We start from the raw sequence: 20213 nt of genomic DNA on the forward strand, positions 1-20213 counted from the left end.
GCAGGGTTTCGAAAATCCAGATGCATGTATGCACACACACACACACACACACCACGTGAGGGGTAGTTGAAATGCGATCTTTCCTTTCTCCAAATTCCCAGAATTTTTTACATTTTATCTCATAGTACCTGGTTGTTTGTGTTCTCCCTCTTTGAGTCTTCACCTGCAGGCCAGCCATTGTTTAAATGCCTGATTATTTTGGGAGTTTTTGTGTGTATTGAGAACCTGCTTCAAACAAAATCATTCTGCTTGCTTTTCCCACTCCTTGGCAGGAATGTTCCGACAGGGCTGCTCGGCATTTTGTGTGATCACACCCAACATCGATGAGGAGGCAGCCATGATGGAGGATGTGGGCATGCAGGATGTTCACTTCAATGAGGTTCAAACCAACTCTCACATGACAACACTGATTTATAGCCATGCACATTACCACATAAGCCACACCCATTAGCACCTGAGCCATACCCTTGTTCCCACCACAAGGGTGTATAATGACTCTCCACATGCACTGGAAGGGATTCAAAATAACCTGATAAACAATGTCTGTAATAACCCTTTGTGGCAGAAAATGTTCTCTGATTTCTAATCTAATCAGTATCAATTGCCCCGTTCAGTGGGTGTGTTAGCAAGGGAAGTCAAGATAATGGGCCCCGTGATTTTCTCGTCACTGAATAATCAGTTTGGAAATTGATTAAAACTTTGACCTTGCCTAATTGTTTGATGCATATATACACACAGTTAGAACTTTGTTAGGAACACTATGGTTCTAATAAAGTTCCTGATGTTGTCTTCTGCTGTTGTAGCCCATCCGTCTCAAGGTTCGAGGTGTTGCACATTCTACAATTGTTGTGCTCACAACAATTGTACAGATTGGTTAAGTGAGTGATATAGGTCAGGAGCATCAGTTCATGTTAACATAACCATCAGAATGGCGAAAATTTAAATTTCTGTGATTTCGACCATGGCAAGACCGTGGCAAACCAGCCCATCTGGTGCCAGATGGGCTGGTTTTAGTATTTCTGTAACTGCTAATCTCCTGGGATTTTCACACACAACAGTCTCTAGAGTTTACTCAGAATGGTACCAAGAACAAAGAACATCCAGTGAGCGGCAGATCTGTGGATGGAAACACCTGGTTGATGTGAGAGTTCAATGGAGATTGGCCAGACTGGTTTGAGTTGACAGAAAGGCTTTGGAAACTCAGATAACTAATCTGTGCAATTGTAGTAAGCAGAACAGCATCTCAGAATGCACTGCACGTTGAACTTGAGGCGGATGGGCTACAACGGCAGAAGACCACATTTGGCACTTTATTAGGACCATAGTGTTCCTAATAAAGTGCTTAGTGAGTGTTTGTTGTTTGGTGAGTGCATGTGTAAAGTTATGTGTGTTTGTCTGCAGGAGGTGCTGATGGAGTTGTTGGAAGCTTGTGCTGATGGTTTATGGAAAGCTGAACGTTATGAACTAATTTCAGACATCTACAAACTCATCATTCCAATTTACGAACAACGCAGAGACTTTGAGGTGCACACACACACGCACGCACACTGTCTGCGTGTTGTTGGCAATGAAACTTTTTCAAGTAGCAGAAATTCAGTATAAAATGATCTCATTTCCATAGTTATGTACACAGTAAGAATGTGGTTTTGTGCTTTTGCTTAGAAACTGGCCCACCTGTATGACACATTACATCGGGCCTACACTAAAGTGATGGAAGTGATGCATTCTGGGAAGAGGTTACTTGGCACCTTCTTCAGAGTAGCATTTTTTGGCCAGGTAAGACAATGTTTCTAGCTAGCACAGAAGAAGAGCACACTTGATTGAGGATTTAACAGCACTCAAATACTAGCACATTTTATTTTATGAACTTTTATCTTGTGAATGGACTGTGAATGAGTAGTTCATCCAAAACGGACCATTCTGTCAACATTTACTCATAAACCTGAGGTTTGATTGATTATGTGATTCTCTTATGAAACATGTCAAGAAAAAAAGGGTCATATTTAACTCTAAATCAATAAAAAAATATGAATTGATATTTTAAATAAAGAAAATTAAGCCTATATTAAGGACCATTACATTTTTTTGCATTGACATTATTTTCACAGTTTATCCATCTGATATCCGTAATGCATCAGAGCAATTTACTTTTGATGAGTTTAACCATTTACAATGATGATTCTCATTACCGTAACATATATAAAAAAAATGTGCCCTATCATACTTATAAAAAGATGCTGTTGTACAATGATTTAAAAATGAAAATTAGCAAATATTAAAGACAGTATATAGAATTGAAATAATATATCATTGTATACACGTTGCAGTAATGAGAGTATCATAATGACCATCTTTTTTAGTAGGGCATTGCGGTGATGAGAATTGGTTTAAAGCATTGTGGGTCTCACTTACAATATGTGTATTTGTAGTGAAAATAATATCACAATGTAAAGATTTGTCTTAGACCTAAAATGACGCTTCTTTGTATTTTAGAATTTTTATTTTAAAGGGATCCTAGGGCAAACAACACATATAAGTAGTTCAAATAAAAATAAGCATTCCTATATGCATGATAACCTAACCTGCATGATAGCCTGAGTCTTGTTTAAAGCATGTTTAAAGCATTGTGGGTCTCACTTAATCAATATTTTCTGCTCTCTTCTCCTCCCTAAGGCTGCGGTAAGTGTTGCTGTGAACTATGTTTGTGTGTGCTGTCTTACTCATTAACATACTCAGGCAAGGTTTTGCTTTGCAACTGTTACAGTCTCACTAAACCACTGCTTGTTTGCCTGCATGCCTGTTGTCTTTGGGTAAGAAGAAGAGGCCCGTCTCTGTGTGCCAGCATTGTTCATCAGCCTTTAAACACATAACACATTCCCTCATCTGTACATCCTGTCATTACTTCTTCCTGGTTGAGCTAGGTAGCTTTCTGACAGGCCTTGTTTACTATGAAAGACATTTTTTAAATGGGTTTGGACCATAAAAATGAGCTGGGCTACATTTAGCAAGCTCTTTTGCTATACGCTGTGCCCATTAACCTTATAGAAAATGTGTGATTTTATGGCTTGAGTTATTTCAACACTTCTGTCCGCTTGTGAGGACAGAAACACAGTGAAAGCTTTGTGTTGACTTCTCAGAAGCTATATTCTATGCAGGAACACCGAAAATAAAGATAGCACTGATTATTAAAAGATAGGAGGATGAGAGTTCTCAGAAGTGCAGGAGACCAGATTTTGATGGTCTGTGCTCTGTCAGGTTGTGTTATCAATGCAGTGAGCACAAGGTTTTCTTTAATTAACCTTTGTCTTAAAATCTCCCACAATATTGCATTTTAAAGGTGTAGCAGGGATGTGTGTCCATCAATCAAATCCTTTTATTTCCACTTGTGTGACATAGATGTTTGTTGATTATAGGATTGAAAGCTGCTTTTGTTTGCTGTAAATTCATAATACAATTAGTATATGCCACAGACAAAACTACAGACTCACACACAGATTGTGACATAGGCACTGTGTTTTTCAGGGTTTCTTTGAAGATGAGGATGGAAAGGAATATATCTATAAAGAACCCAAGTTTACCCCTCTCTCCGAGATCTCCCAGCGCCTTCTCAAACTGTACTCGGACAAGTTTGGCAAAGAAAATGTCAAAATGATTCAAGACTCCGGCAGGGTGAGTAAACATACAGACAAACACACACACACACACTTTCTTTTTTATCAGCATTCTGAGAATAGGAGAAAGCTCAGGCAAATTTGTATGGCACTTTCGACAAATAGGGAACAAAAAAGAGCCAAAAACTCATCTCTTTCTTTTGTTAGTGAAAGGTGGTAATTTTTATAGTCAACCTCAGGAGATCTAACCATATATTATATAAGCTGTTTTAGTTTGTGTGTTAAAATGTCTTATTTTATGTGAGGTTTGCGATTTTTAAACCCTGTAACCAAAACTTGGGACATCTCTCATTACAGCTTTTAAAGGAATATTCCGGGTTCAATGCAAGTAAAGCTCAATTGACAGAATTTGTAACAAAACGGTCTTTGTTTTACAAATAGTTTTGTCATAGGGTTATGACCTGACCTGAACAAAATATGTTTTTCATAAAAATGTACAAATATAGACTTTTTTCTTTCTCAAACTTCACACAGATTTGAGTCAAAAGGGGTCATGTTAGTTTGATGTTTTTTTTTCATATGACAAACAAATGGCGACCTACATGTTGGTTACCCAAAATGACTTTAATATTTGAAAAAAATTGTCAAAGATTTTTGTAAAGGGGTTAATGGAAAGGAGGAGGCAAGAACCGGCTTGACGATATAAATAATATTTTAATTGTAAACTGAACCAAAAAGACCAAAAAGGCTCTCTGAGGCTTGATTAGTCTGATGTGTGCTTAATCCGCCCTGCCACAATATTTTAAAACAAAATTGTTTCACTGCTTATTTTTTTAAAGAAAATATTACATTGTACTACTCTCACCAACATTTCTTTTTCCAAGAATTTCAGCTGACTTTTGTCTCCGTATGGTTGTGCCAGATGAAATTTGTTTTACTTTAGGCCCCAGAAAAAATATAAAAATGACTTTGAACTCAGTAATTCAAATTCCAGTCATTTCCCCATTTTTTTTTGGGCAAAAAATATTACATAAACATAAAAAATGTATAGATACATTTGTTTGGGACAAAATGTTGTTTAGTAGTTATTGATAAACTTTTTTTACTATAAATAAATACAAATAACTAAATGTTTTTGTTGGATAATTTTTTTCTTACAAAAACAAGGTTAATGGTGGAAACACATGCAGTAACAGGGTTGCATCCAAAATGTGGGACACATCTAAATATTACATTTTTGGTTATTAAAATAAGTTAATCTTTATTTATAACAAACAAATTAGATTTTTTTTTGACAATGAGCATGTTTACTATACATGCTCAATAATATGCTGATAACTATAAAATTATCCCATTTAAAAAAATCCAAAAATGTAAGAAAACGGCTTTTATGTGAAATTTGAAATCATTGGGTTACTCTGGTAATCTGGTTTTGACGTCAAATCCTAAATAGGCATCTGCGCATTACATGCACACATGCCACCAGAATGCCTGTAAAGGTTTTTACAGAGCAAAATCAGGGTAATGGGCAAAAATCTAGGTGTGCCGATAGTTAGTTGTTAAAGCCATTTATGACTTTCAGTGATAAAGAAAAATGTTCATGTGGTTTACACGACCTTGCATATTGCCAGCATTTTAAGCATAATCTGAGTAAGATTATGCATGTAAACAGAGCTCATTTTTGTATGATTTTAATTATTGGAGACATTCGAGAATGTCAGAACTAGTCATTTCCTCACAACAAAAAAAATAAATAAATTGGGGGATTTTTGGGATTTGTGCCTAGAATGCTTTAAAAAAGTAATTGGACACTGTATTCACGGAAAGTGCCATATGAAATCACATGAACACAGATTAGCCTAGTACACACATATGCACAAACACACAAGAAGAGCTTTACATCGTATATGAGATAAGACCGTTTTGACACCAGTCATCCTGATATGCAGTGTCTTGTCACACCTTAAACCTTACTTACTTATCAAAAGAATTCTGTTTATACATGTATTTATCTGCATTTTACTCCACCCATCCACATACAACTATCTTCTCACAACTTGTCTCAGGTGAACCCTAAAGACCTGGAGGCAAAGTTTGCCTACATTCAGGTGACACATGTGACACCATACCTGGAGGAGAAGGAGCTGGAAGAGAGGAAGACTGATTTTGAGAGGAGCCACAACATTCGACGCTTTGTGTTTGAGACGCCATTCACAGAGTCGGGCAAGCGGCACGGGGGGGTGGAGGAACAGTGCAAACGCAGGACAGTGCTCACTAGTGAGTGGGCTCTATTACAGTCCTCAGAACTGATCACTGCTTTGGTCATATTTAATTGTATGATTCTGTTGTGCATTCTGCAATTGCGACATGTACAATGCATAATAATGCATAATAGCTCAGATTAAAAATAAATACATTTTGAATTATAATTTTTTTTTTTAAATTCAAAAATATTTGTTGTTAAAAAAAAAAAAACAAGCTGACTTAAAAAAAAATAAAGATTTAAAAAATAAAAAAACTTTTTTTTTTAATTTTCAATAAAAAAAAGTACATTGTTTTACTTAAATATTTTCCATTTTATATGATAAAATTTTTTCTCTTAAAAAATCTTTACAATAAAGCACAATTCTGTGTAAATATATTTGTTTAAAAAATGTATATAATGTTGTTCTTTAATCTGTGACATTCTTAAATTACGAATTTGACTGTAATTATGTAATAATCATGTGATAATATGATTATGATGATAATTAAAGTTGACCTGTGGACAGGAAAACAAGTTTTTATGATAATATGTCCCTGGCATAAATACTGTATGGTATAGTACATTTATTTAGACAGTTCCTTCATAGTCAATTATTTTTTTATGATTTCATTTTGGTCTGTATTTCTTGCATTAATTATATCCTGATCTTGGACTTTGGGCTGCAATTATGTGCAGCAAAAGTTAATCAAACTCTTTGTCTCCAGTTTAGTGTTATATAAGCAAGTTGGATGCTTGACCTTAATGACCCTCAGATGTGTTAATGTTGGAAGTTATTCTAAAAAAGTAATGTTTTTTCAAACTTTTGAAAGAATAATGTCCCAACATCCACGTATGTCGGCATCATGATTATCAGCATGCTGACGTGTGATAAATAAATATAAAAATATCAAGTGGCATATCAAACAAAACTAGACAGTGAATGTGTACTCTTAAATCCCCTATCAATTAAAAAACATAGAGGTTTCTTACCAGAGGCACGTTTGTTGGCTCTGCATGCATAGAAGCGCTTCAAGGAAATCAGCGTCATGTTTTTGTGTCACGTTTAACCCTTAAATGACAGACTAGAGTGCTGTGAACAGTATTCAGTCAGTTTAAATTAATTTAAATTATGCATTGCATATAGAGAAGCCAAAATACAATGTCCACACATGTGTACGCAGTGTCACATGAGGTTAAAATGTATATAGTGGGTCTGCTGATTACTGCAGGAACATGACTTCAGCTAGGATCTTCATGTGTTTGTCCTTCAAGCCACCCTTTCTCTGAACCTCTACTTCCACTTCATTAATTTCATATGGTCTATCTGTTTTAGCCACACACTGTTTCCCGTATGTGAAGAAGCGTATAGCAGTGATGTATCAGCACCACACAGACCTGAGCCCCATCGAGGTGGCCATAGATGAGATGAGTGGGAAGGTGGCTGAACTCCGAGCGCTCTGTGCAACCAGTGAGGTCGACATGATCCGCCTTCAGCTTAAACTACAAGGAAGCATCAGTGTACAGGTGTGTATGTGTATGGCTACTCTGTTCCAAAACCTAATAAACTGCCTAGCAAGGCAAAATTTGGGTCATCAAAGGTATGCTCATGTTGCAGAATTTTGGCAACAAAATTATGCTGCGTTATAACATACCTTGTTTTGGGCAAAATCTTAGGCAGCATCGTATTCATGCTAGCGCCATCTTTGATTTTGAATGGGAATGAAAACAAGGCTGTGAGGGATAGACTTACCAACTCTTCAATGGCACGAACTATGATCACATTTTATTCTCATAGATAACATTTTATTAACAACAACTCGTGTTGTCTGGAGTTCTTTTAATACTGCATCTTTTTGGACAGATATTTTATCAACGTTTTGTCCTTTGAACAATCCAAAAACACTTTAAACTGCAGTACAGCCCATTGACGAGACTGTAAGTCTATTCCTCAAAGCCTCGTCGTCATTCCCCTTAAAATCAAAGGCGCAAGTGCAGTGGATTATGGGATTGCTTTATCTGACCTTATTCACAAAGAGTTTGGTGAAAAATTACATCAAAGATTTGAAGGGTCACATTTTTACTGTTAATATAATTTAACAGTGAAATAAAATTGCACTTCACTAAATGATTATGTGTGTGCATTGTATATTTTGTGCTTATTGGAATATCAAGTCATTAGCTTAGCAACATGCTAACATTAAAGAAGTTCAGTCTGTCATGCGCTTCACATACTTGACGCAAGCACGCAAACTTAGACGCTAGTGCTTGGCCAATGCATGGTCCAGTTGAACATACTTAACATTCATTCTTGTGTTACTGTGGTGCTAACAAACCTCAATTCTCAAGAGGACAAAAGAGTTACCTTAAAAAGTTTGTGCCAATAAACCAGTTGTATTATTAATTATACAGGTAAGTTGCTATAAATATATTGACTTTTACCTGTTCAGCAATATTCATTTCAACCTTTTTCTCCACCAATACAAATTTGCTGTAGAAGCAGACTTTTCATACTAATGTCAACTTCTTGCATGTTTAGATCTGAGTTAAGACACTATATCTTATAAAATTCACCATAAAGTCACCTTTATAAAATGTTTTTCTAAGATGTTTGTAGATTTTGCTATTCTCATAGGGACATTTGCAGAATTTTCTTTCCCAAATGAAAAGAAAAACCTGTGCCAAAGCAGACTTTTACCATTACATTACACTGATTTCAACTGACGCAGACAAATTTACAATTATTCAAATAACTTTTATATACATTGTCATCCTTCTCTTCAGGTCAATGCTGGACCACTTGCATATGCCAGAGCTTTTCTTGAAGACACATGCGCCAAAAAGTATCCAGATAATAAAGTGAAACAGCTGAAAGAAGTCTTCAGGTACATAAACACAATCAGCTTTCATTTCAGCAAGCTTGAGCAATTTCTGTCAAACTACACACAAATCACGTCAGAATTGAGTAAAGTGCTTCATGGATGTATATGTACGCATGTGTGGTATGTTTGTGTATACAGGCAGTTTGTGGAGGCATGTGGACAGGCACTGGCTGTAAATGAAAGGCTGATAAAGGAAGATCAGCAGGAATATCATGATGAGATGAAAGCCAGCTATAAAGACCTGGCCAGAGAACTTTCCCACATCATGCATGAACAGGTCAGAGGATTAACCACATATGCAAAAAGTTAGAGATATATATACACCAGTAGGTACCAGCCTCACCTGAATAAAGACTTAAAGACCCCAGAAAATCACAATTGGAGTTTTGCGCCTTATAGTCCATGTCTATTCGCTTTGGAAGCAATCTATATGCTAGTTTTACTAAATTAACCTTTTGCAGTTACACACATTTCAGTCATGAATAAAATTAAAGTGTTATAATGGATTGGTTTGGTCTAGGTGGATTAGATCTACTTACACTACTGGTGCTGAGTGCAAAGACTTGCTGTTTCTATAGCATACACAGACATGCTGTGTTAAGCATGTAAAACGGGTGTTTTCAAACTTTTTGATGCTAAGGACCCCCAAATATGGCAATCTCCTTGCAAGGGACCACCTTTTATATTTAATGAAGGTGGTCCCTCGCAAGGGGATTGCCATATTTGGGGGTCTTTGGCATCAAAAAGTTTGAAAACCCCTGTTGTCTATTTATTTTCATGTATAAAGATTAATTTATAGTCTTTGAAAAAATAAATTGTAACCATGGTGTTTTCATTATTTAGTCCATTTTACTCTAATTTTAGTCAATGGAAATAACATTTTATTGATGATAATATGCAAAAAGACAAAAGCATGTCAAACTGTTATAAAATGTATAAACATTTAATTGAATCACGTATCATATAAAGGATACAAAATACAACGTGAAAATGGTATTTGTAAAAACTCCTGAAACAACAGCATATAAAAAACTGAAGTATTTTCTACTTTTTAGAAATTACAGTATTCAGAATTCTTCATGCTATAGAGACTGTTAATAACCTTTCGTGTTTTAGCTACGCAATTTACGCATTCTTAATAGCATGTAAATTGAACTTCACCTGTTTATTTGCTTTATTGTCTGTGCAGATGTAAGTTGTAATATTATTTGTGGATACAGTGATTGATCTCATGTATGAATAGTATGCAAGTATGCGTATGTGAGGTAATTAACTTGTTAAGCAGTTCATTTAGCCAGTGTTCAGGTCTTTCTGTTCACGCTGGTCAAACGGTGAAATATCCAATATACTGGAGTATTAGATTAGATAAATCAATTCTTTCTAGGGAGTATTCACTGTTTGTGCACTCTTAATATCTTGTAGTACTATTTTTGTTGTTGTCTTATTTTCGTCAACAGTATTTTTTTATTTAAATGGTTTATTTATCATCATTATCATGGCATTTTTATTCTACATTTTACATTCATGCTTAAATGGCATATCCAAAAGTAAGAGCTTATAACAAAATTTTGAAGGAAATTTATTAGGATCAAGCGTAAAGTCTCTCGTGCTAAAATATGGTAGACAAAACACTAAAAATAAACTTCTCAGTTATTAATGTTTGATATGGTACCTTATAGACAGTCAAATTGTGTTGATAGGACAAAGCAATCAAAAGTTATAGCATATAGAACCCAAGGTTGACTTTTATTTATCAAAGTGTCCAAACATAAAAATGAAAAAAATAAATAAATAAATACTTAAACTAATATCAACTGCCTAACCCTCAGAGTACCTAACAATAAGAGTCATCTCTCATTGGCCTCCTTATTCACTAACCCTAACCCAAATCATGTTCAAGGCTGTGATGTATCTAAAGCCTATTAGCTATTTTTTTAAAAGAAATGAGCCCTTCAATTTCTACTGCCCAAACGTCCTATTTAATTAGGAACTACATCAACATGGTAACGATAGCTGTCAATCGATTTCTTGGGGTCTTTAAAGAAAGCTCATATGAATATGAATGTTTGGTTTGTGTTTACTCTTCATGTCAGCCAGTCTCTCTCTCTCTCTATTTTGTGCTGGCCTTTGTAGATCGGATGGTAATCATTTTTGAATTTATCATCTTATTTATAACAGATTATATTAAACATCTAAATGCTAGTTTGACCTGTTCTTCGTCATCTGAAATTCTTCCTCTTCTTCAGATCTTTACTGTGGATGGCGGAACGAAGAGGCCACTTTCTGATTCGCTGCACATTTTTAATGCCATCAGTGGCACACCCACCGGCACCACCCTGCATGGCATTTCTAGCGCCGCCTCTACCGTATGACTTTTCACCCCTAGCCTTAAACATCTGACCCAACCCACAGCCAGAGAGAGATGGACAGAGTGAAATACATACAGACGTAAAACAATCATTGGTATTTCATTGTCAGCCTGGCCTTTTCTGGTGTTGTATGTCTAAACCCAAAACAAGGTGGGTTTTTTTTTTGATGTTAAGAGACTTTTTCCTATCCCAACTTAATCTGCAGAGCTATAACTACAGTATAAGGAAGCCATTTGTAGGCTTTATATTCTCAAAGTGTGAAACTGAGGAAAATGGCAGTTTTTTGGTTAAAGTGTTGTTTATGTTGTTTGCAATTTTCACACTCCAGATTCAGTTATTTACTGAATCTGAGCATAGTTAAGCCAAACCACACAAAGACAGATCATAGTAAATTTTTTACAACCTCTGTTTGTTCAGCCTGATCACAAGGGAAATCGACATGCTGCTACCGAAAGTTCATTTACTCTGAAATCGACCCCACTCTGGCAATTTACCAACAGGCACCATCAATTCAAATGTGTTCACCTTTCCCTGTTGAGCTACTGATGCAACCTGGGGTTGACAAGGATTCTGGTTCTATGAAAACCAGGAAGTAAATGTTTACATAAACAATGGTGAGCATGTTTCATTAGTTGGATTTTCGCTCTAAAATAAAAATTTTACTTCAATGATGATTAGGTTTAGGGTTATAGAGTAGGGATAATAAAATATGCATTCCTTTTGACTGTATTAAATCATTTACAACTAAATATACAACTCTCTTTTGGCACCACTCACATTACAGCCGGAAAATGGTCAACAGCACTTCCGGGTTCATGCTATCTGTTTTTTTATTTTTTTGTTTGTTTGTTTGTTTGTTTTTGACAAATGGCAGATAGGGGAGTATTTTGGAGACATGTTTGAATTTTGTATTTTTATTTTTGCAATTACATTTTGTGACACTAGTGATGCAGAAATGATACACTTCACCTTTAGGTTAATTGCTGCTCTGTTCATATTGGGCGGCTGGAACATCACTTTCTCTGTCTGTTGCAGTGATGATCCATTGAGCTGCAGCCAAGTGAATATATCTGCATCTTTGCATAGCAGGAAGTTTTAGTCCTACTGTACAAGACTCCCATGATCACCTGAGCCACTCAAACGTCTGTACAGCCTACAACTCCACTTCCATTCTGCAACTTCTATTTTTCCCTTATGTAAAAAGCCAAGGAACAAATGCTGTTTCTTTGTAGTAGAGTGCAATAATTCTCTTTCTTTGTCGCTTTTTTTGTTTCCTGAAGATCTCTTGCCAAAGTGGGAGGGCTAGATGTGAAATACATATGGACAAAAGAGAGAAACACAATGATTTTTTTATAACTATTTCATGTTTGTTTAAATGTAAATTGTTTTATAACAGGGGATTAGATATGGGGGGTATTTTTATTTAAAAGAATGTTACACCTCTGGAAAGATATTATTAATATCCCTAAAATCTCTGAATAAAATGTATTATCTTATTAGTTTTCTTGTGTTTTTCATTCAAAGGTTAGAAGTGACTCCTCTTACATCTGTTTATCTGTAATACTTTATACTCTATTTCCTTTACCAACCAAGATCCTTATAGAGATCACTTCAGATTGATTGGTTACAATCAAAATATGGTGTCTGTAATTTTTGTTTTTTCAGTCAGGGCCAAATGCAGAAACATAAATAAGGTGCCATGGGCCGCATCACTGTAATAATTGTAAAAATAGCTAAAAGCTACTAGATCAATCTTTATATTGTACGCTTAATATTATGCAAGTCCAAGATCAGGATAAATTAATGCAAGTATCTCTGCGCAGAGAATGCACTAGCAGAGACGATGCGCTGTGAATAGTGGCTGCACGCGACAATGTGGCATGGCGGAGGGCGGGGCCGGGTCGTGATTATACACACTCGGTCCCTTATCAGGTAAATCAAGCCTCCGAGAGGGATAAAGGCCGACAGCGGAGGATTGTGCGGGAGAGAGAGATCGTTTACGGACATGTCATTTCAGAATATGAATATCATATAATTTCTTGGTTTATGTCCCACCACAGTGTTCTGATCACCCCTGGATTATGAAGGCTTCAAGCACAATCCAGAAACAAACAGCCCCTCATTAATCCTGTAATAAATAATTGCTGCCACTTTTAAATCAACCTATACATTTAGGTACATTCATAGAGGGAAATGAGTAAAGTAAGCAACATGGACATTACAATTACATTTTTAAAGTGTGTTCTAAGTAAAACCTGCTGACTAGACTCCTTCCACTCGCATGCACACTGTCATCATGGCGAATTGCCCCCTAGCCCAACATAATTCATTGTATCACTGAAAGGGTGGGGGCAGTTTGTTTATCCCCCTCTCTCGCTCTTTTACAACGAGTCAGACATCTCCAAACACAATTCATCTCATGTGAGTGTTCATGTCCAGATTTTGGCCTCATCTTTAGCTTTTCAGTAAAATGAGTAAATGTTAGTTATTTCAGAATTGCATTACTGTTGACTTTGTGGTTGTAATATATCATTCACATCATTCGGACCTGACAGTCAGTAAATAGCTTAAATGTGTAGGATTGGGTGTCACTGACTACGTTTACATGCATATAATTTTCTGATTAAGTTCCATATTCTGGTTAAGCATTTATTCAGAAAAAGATGTTTACATGCTCCAAAGCTATTGGAATATTCCTGTATATAGCACAGTTTGAAAAAACTAAAACATTCATGTTAATTTCTAATTCATGTCCTTAACAATAAAACATATGAGTGTGATGAATTGAAAAATGTAGGGCATTAACTCTTACGAAAATAGACCATTACATATTAATAACTCATTACCTTTTCATAAAATGTTAGTAAATAATAAATAAATAAATAAATAATAATAATTATCCTTCTTGCTTCAAAAAGGGGAGGATGTGTTTCTTCAAAAGTTGTTTCTGGCATCACCCAGACTTACCTTTGCTTAGACATGCACAGATATAAATAATTTTTAAATATGCTGGATATTCTGAATAAGGTGTTTACATGACCCATAATTCTGATTAATATGGGCATATCCCAGGGGTGGGATTCAGAATTTTAGTAACCAGAACTGGCCTAAACGTATCGGACAATCAGTTTGAGGCATGCACTTGACACATCAGCAAACTGAATATTGCCATATTCTGATTAAAAGAGTAATATTGATGTGTGTGCAAAAATAGTCAGTATTATGGTGTTGTATCTGAACATTATATCTTAACAAGGTAATAAACGGCATTATGAGGGTACAGTATTCCAGACAATCACACTTTGATGTCTTGACAATGATTTGATGTGGCCGCATTATCCAGCATATCTAATCAATGCAATAGAAATGTTAAACTCTTAAACACTGGAGCATTTTTTTGGCTGTGGCCTGCAATTTTTCAAACTCAAATTTAACAGATTAATTTATTATTGTTATTATTATTTTTTGAAAGACATTTATATACATATTCGTATTTCAACCACATGACCTCTAGGTGGCCCTGACTTGTTATGAATGTTTTGAATGATATCTGGCTTTATTTTATTATTTTATGTAACATAAATGCAGAGGTGATGGTTATTTATTAAAAGTTCAGGTTTTTAGCTTTCAATCGATGTCCCATATGCCTGACTTACACCGATGAGCAAAAACATTATGACCACCTGCCTAATATGTTGTTTGTCCTCCTGGTGCCACCAAAACAGCACCAACCCGCCGAGGCATGGACTCTACAAAACATCTTGGTTACGTATGTAATCTCGGTTCCCTGAGACTAAGGGAATGAGACATTGCATTTATTAATGCATATGGGGAGTGCCTTCTTACACAACCTGGTTGAAACCTCTCTACAATAACACCAACATTCTAATATTGGCTTTAGTGTTTGAGCCCCGCCTGTTTAGCATGAAGCTGTCCACTATAAAAACAGGTGCACAAACACAATGGCCTGAATACAGGCGGTTGTGTTAAAAGATGGGAAGCTCGTCCTTAAAGGGAGTATAAGTATATACAGTATATTTGGCCAATGAAATAGCAAGCACTCTAAACAGAGAGGACTTGTGAAGAGAGACGTTACGTCTAGGTTGTAAAACCATGCAATTGTGTTTTGAGAAGACCATCATGCTGTAAAACATGTCTTGTAAGGACACACCATTCTTCCATGCCCATGAGGAGGCTTACCCTGCGCCTCATAAGCCAGGGCAATTGCATCGACAATCCAGAGAGAAAGCCTTTTTTTTACTGAGAAAGTTTTACTGCGGCCAGAACCAGCAGTAGTGCGGTCTTAATGGAGAACATGCGCAAACCAATGCGCAAGTCCAAAGGCTCGAAGGGGGGCCCTGCGAGAGTCCCAAAGTCCCAATTCAATACTGTAGCCAGTCGAGGTGGGTTTAATCGGATTTCGGCTTTGCTGAATATTTCCCAAATCCTCTAACAATTTGAGGATGAAGTAACAACTCGCCCGTTATCACCCCTTGGCGTGACAATAGGTCTGCACCATAATTCAGGTGGCTTGGGACATATGTCACTCTCAGGGAGAGGAGATGATGCTTGCTCCATAGGAGGAGGTGACGCATCAGTTTCTACAGTGACGGTGAATGAATTCCACTGTGGTGGTTTATTTATGCCATAACTGTCATTCTGTCTGAGCTAACCAGGACTGAAAAGCCTTTAAGGCTAGGAATACAGCCAATAGCTCTAGGCCGTTGATGTGCCATGCTTTTTTTGTACATGTCCAGGTGCCGAAAGTCGGGTGTCCATCGCACACCGCCCCCCCAACCTGTGCTGGAAGCATTTGTAGTCACCACTTTCTGCCTAATCTGCCCCAACGTAATACTTTGCTTGTAAAAAGCAGGAGCTGTTCAAGGTGCTAAAGCAGCTATACTGCAGCGGGATATAGTGATGCGCATGCACCCATGGCACCAAGCAAGTCATGGCACACAGCGTTTGAGCCAGCACTGAAGAGGTCTCATGTATAATAGATAATGGAATGACATTAGTAGGGGTGCACCGATCGATCAGCCACCATTGGCCGATTTTTGTCTTAAATCTGTGATTGGCGATTGTGCCTAGATTTAGGATCTTTTTTGCATTATGCAGGGAATCACACATACACTGTTACTCTAAAAAATGAGCTCTTGAAATATGACAGTGTTTTTGAGTTGTTGGCAGTTCTAAGCATTCATGAATTTAAACTTTAAGACATGCTGTAATTCAGATGAATATTTCATGTTTTTATTTATTTATTATAGAAACGTGTAAGAATTACATATCTATGAAAATTAAGTTGCCCATTTTCTAGAGTTGTTCTGGTAGTAATTTTGACACTGAACACTGAGCAAGGAGAGGATAAAGACACTGCTAACTGGTATAAAAACTAATTAACCATCAAATAAGGTGCAAATGAAAATCATATAGGTTACAAGTGTAACCCCCGTTCCCTGATGGAGGGAACGAGACATTGTGTTGATTGTAGTGACACAAGGGGCTTCTTTCAGGAGCCTCAGATACCTCTGAATATGAAAAAGACCAATGCTAAATTGGCAAACAGAATTTGCAAGTCCCGCCCCCAGACATATGGGTATAAAAGGCAGGGATCGTGCATCTGTTCAGTCAGGTTCTGCACTGAGGAGCCGAGAATAAGGTTCGGCCATTACAGCGGCTTGGTAGAGTGTTGTGGCAAGGGGGACACAACGTCTCGTTCCCTCCATCAGGGAACGGGGTTTACACTAATAACCTAGACATTCCCCTTCTGTCACTCACTCAACGTCATGCCAATTGTAGTGACACAAGGGGTTCCTATTCAATAGCGCCACCTACACTGAACCGTGTTACGTGATCTGCTGATGCTGGTGCAGAAAGCTGTAGCGTGCCAAGGAGTATGGGCATCAGACTGCACATAACCTTCCCCAACAACCCAATAAGATGTCATATTGTTCTCGTTAGGTTCCCAGCATCCGACCAAGGATTTTCCTTGAGGGGTGGGAACAAGCGACGTGACAAGCATGGGATCAGGCTGCGCATGCCGCTGCCTTTTCTCTCTCTATGTTTCTCCTCATAGAGTGTTAAATGCGGCTGGAGCCATCTAGCTATAACACACATCGGGGAAGGCGTTCTTTTCCAGTCCTATTCTTTCAGGGTGAAAAGACCCCATGGAGACCACATCCTGCCCAGGCTAGGGAGGTGAAAATGTGGCAAATATGTCACATGGGCCTGGTGGTAGGTCCTGCCTAATGAGGGAGAAGCTCTACAAACACGGCGACCGGGGCAGAGGGGACTGCCCAAGGGAGACGAGTGTCTGCCTGACAGGGGGACCGTACACCTATGGCACCTATGGAGCACCTATTCCAGTACAGAGTAACTAGTACCCATAGTGGGTCTGGTCGGGAATTCCTCTGCTGAATTTGCGAGCCAGAGGGCTGGGGAGGAAGAACATACAGGGAGCGTAAAGCTGCCTGGTAGAGGGAGCTCTGGCTTGGTTGATCATGTCTATGACAGCTGGTGGTAGACCACTCAGATCTTCCGTATTCCATCCAGGAGCCAGACGTGGAGGTTCCCACGATGCGTCTGGACACCTGCTGCAGGGGGACTCCTGTCTGCAGAAAACAGAGGTCTGTCAAGGGGTTGAATAACTGACGGCAGAGGGGGGTGAAGATTACACGATACGTGCCGTTGAGTATATGGTATGTAATGTCAGTCGTGACAAGACGTTGTGTGGTGCAACTGTTTGACCGATCATGAGTGCTTTTCATGCGCTCTCTCTGTGTCAAACAAACTGCAGGTGCTCTTAATATCTCATCAGCCACTCATCCCAGTGCTATTCTGTGCCGATTCCAATTTAAATCAGATTGATGCTGGTCGCAATACTTCTAATAAATGAAATGGATATATATACTGTATATTTCTTATTTTTGAATGCATCTCTGCTGTGTGTGACACTCTCGTGTTTTTTATTCTGGTTGCCAGTATGTCACAATAACCTTTGATATTGACAACAGAAATATTCATAATGGTTTTCAATACAAATAAATGTTAGCAATGAACAATTATTGTAATTTTTATGTAATTTTGGTAACACTTTATAATAACATTCCATTCATTAACATTAGTTAATGTATAGGTCTCATGAACAAACAATTAAAAAATATATTTTTTACATAATTTATTAATGTTAGTTAATGTTAGTTAATAAAAATACAATTGTTCATTGTTAGTTCAAGTCAGTTTATAGTGCATTAACTAATGTTAACTACTACAACTTTTGATTTTAACATTAAGTTCATTAGTTCATGTTAACTAATGTTAATCATTTACATTTATGCAATTGGCAGATATTTTATCCAAAGCAACTTGCAGTAGAGTACACTTATTACAGGGACAATACCCCCGGAGCAACCTGGAGTTAAGTGCCTTGCTCAAGGGCACGGTGATAGCAGTGGTGATCAAACGAGCAACCTTATGCTTACCAGTTCTGAGCTTTAGCCCACTATACACTAGGGATGCACCGAAATAAAAATTCTGGGCCGAAACGGAAAATCCAGGATGCACTTGGCCGAAAACCAAAACGTACTTTTTTTTTTTACCTATTTTTTTTGTGTATAATTGTATTAATATTATACTTTTTTAAGTAATTTCATGAATTTAATTAATCTGAATTGAAAAACTACAAACCAATAAAATAAATCACACTTTTATTTTAAGTAACACACCAAAAATATATTAAAACTATATAAGATATTAGTCTTCATTCAGTTCTGTAAAAATCTAATTTGACAGATTTTATTAACAATTATCCAAATAATGTAAAGTTTTAGAAAACTATTATATGCAAAACAACAGTCAAGTAATGAACTTAGCTAGCATCTTTCAAAAAGTTTAAATATGCAACAGTAATTTGAATTAAAACAAAAAGGCAGAACACAGAATGGCAGAGGGCCTCTATTCCACTGATCTATATATAACTATAATATATAGATCAGTGCTCTATTCTGTTTATGTAAACGTATGTACACTTTAAGTGAAAATTATTGTGCAAAACAGCAGTAATTGAACTAAATCCAACCTCAACTGTAAACAACAGATGTATCCTCAAGTGAAGAACAAGTGTAATGTAATTGCTATACACATCAAATTGGACCGCTTTCTATTTAAGTACAAGTGACAGGTTTCTCTTCAAGAACAAAAGTTGCTAAACATTCTGACAGTCTCTCCTGTCAGAAAGCTCATCAAGAACATGGGATGCTGCACTGAACAGTCTCTCACTCTCTGTGCTGGTGCTTGGGCAGATAAATACCTGCGTGCAATCCGCGCATGCAAAGGAAAGCGGTCTTTGTTTATGCGCCAGTAGTCAAGGGGATTGTCGCTTCTGGCAATGGGTAGTTCAGCTAGATACGTCTCAAGTTGTGTTGTAGCTGCGCTAGTTGTGGCACTGCTGTGGATCGGGGCGCTTTCCTGAAGAATCTCTTGCTATACTCGTGTATATATATATCTCTTGAAATTTCTGCTGAGATTTGACACTGCAGATCGCAAATTTGATGTCCTTATCAGAAACTTTGAAGAATTTCCACAACGCTGACATGATCGGCCTTTGTTTGGTAGTGCCGTGATAAGGGCTAGATCAATCCAGAGTGAAATCTGAGCACTGAGGGGGCGGGGCGAGGAGGTATATATTTTCGGCCTTTTTACTCTTTCGGCCAAAAACCAGTGCATCCCTACTTTACACATCAATGATGTTGTTAACTAATGTTAACAAATGTAACCTTATTGTAAAATGTTACTGTAATTTTACTGTGTGGCATAAACATCTAACTGCAGCATATAAATTGGAAAAGTGTGGTAAAGGGCACTTAAAAACAATTAGAGATCTGCATCGGCCTCAAATTTCCTGATCGGTGCACCACTAATTAGCAGCAGATCCTTCAAATCCTCCAAGTTAAAAGGGGGAGCCACTGTGGATCAGACATCCAGCACATCCCACAGATGCTCAATTGGATTGAGATCTGGGGAATTTTGAGGTCAGGGCTACACCTTGAAATCTTCATCATGTTCCTCAAACCATTCCAGATCAATGTGTGCGGTGTGGTAGGGTGCA

General features: G+C 37.4%; 1 protein-coding gene across 7 annotated transcripts in view; it reads left to right on the forward strand.

Annotated features, from left to right (window-relative positions):
• The window catches only part of LOC127646283 (dedicator of cytokinesis protein 9-like), a 102715-nt gene extending 90122 nt beyond the window's left edge, over window positions 1–12593 (forward strand). For 6 of the 7 annotated variants that reach the window (XM_052129802.1, XM_052129804.1, XM_052129803.1 and 3 more), the window contains exons 45-53: window positions 273–379; window positions 1402–1524; window positions 1663–1776; window positions 3523–3669; window positions 5678–5888; window positions 7190–7380; window positions 8638–8738; window positions 8874–9012; window positions 10982–12593. In XM_052129802.1, the coding sequence (XP_051985762.1) occupies window positions 273–379; window positions 1402–1524; window positions 1663–1776; window positions 3523–3669; window positions 5678–5888; window positions 7190–7380; window positions 8638–8738; window positions 8874–9012; window positions 10982–11107 (1259 nt within the window). In that variant the 3' untranslated portion in view covers window positions 11108–12593. The remainder of the gene's footprint in view (window positions 1–272; window positions 380–1401; window positions 1525–1662; window positions 1777–3522; window positions 3670–5677; window positions 5889–7189; window positions 7381–8637; window positions 8739–8873; window positions 9013–10981) is intronic. The other variant, XR_007970905.1, reaches the window with a different exon arrangement.
• Window positions 12594–20213: the final 7620 nt, after the last annotated feature.

This window comes from Xyrauchen texanus, chromosome 7, assembly GCF_025860055.1.
Source record: "Xyrauchen texanus isolate HMW12.3.18 chromosome 7, RBS_HiC_50CHRs, whole genome shotgun sequence".
Lineage (NCBI taxonomy): Eukaryota > Metazoa > Chordata > Actinopteri > Cypriniformes > Catostomidae > Xyrauchen > Xyrauchen texanus.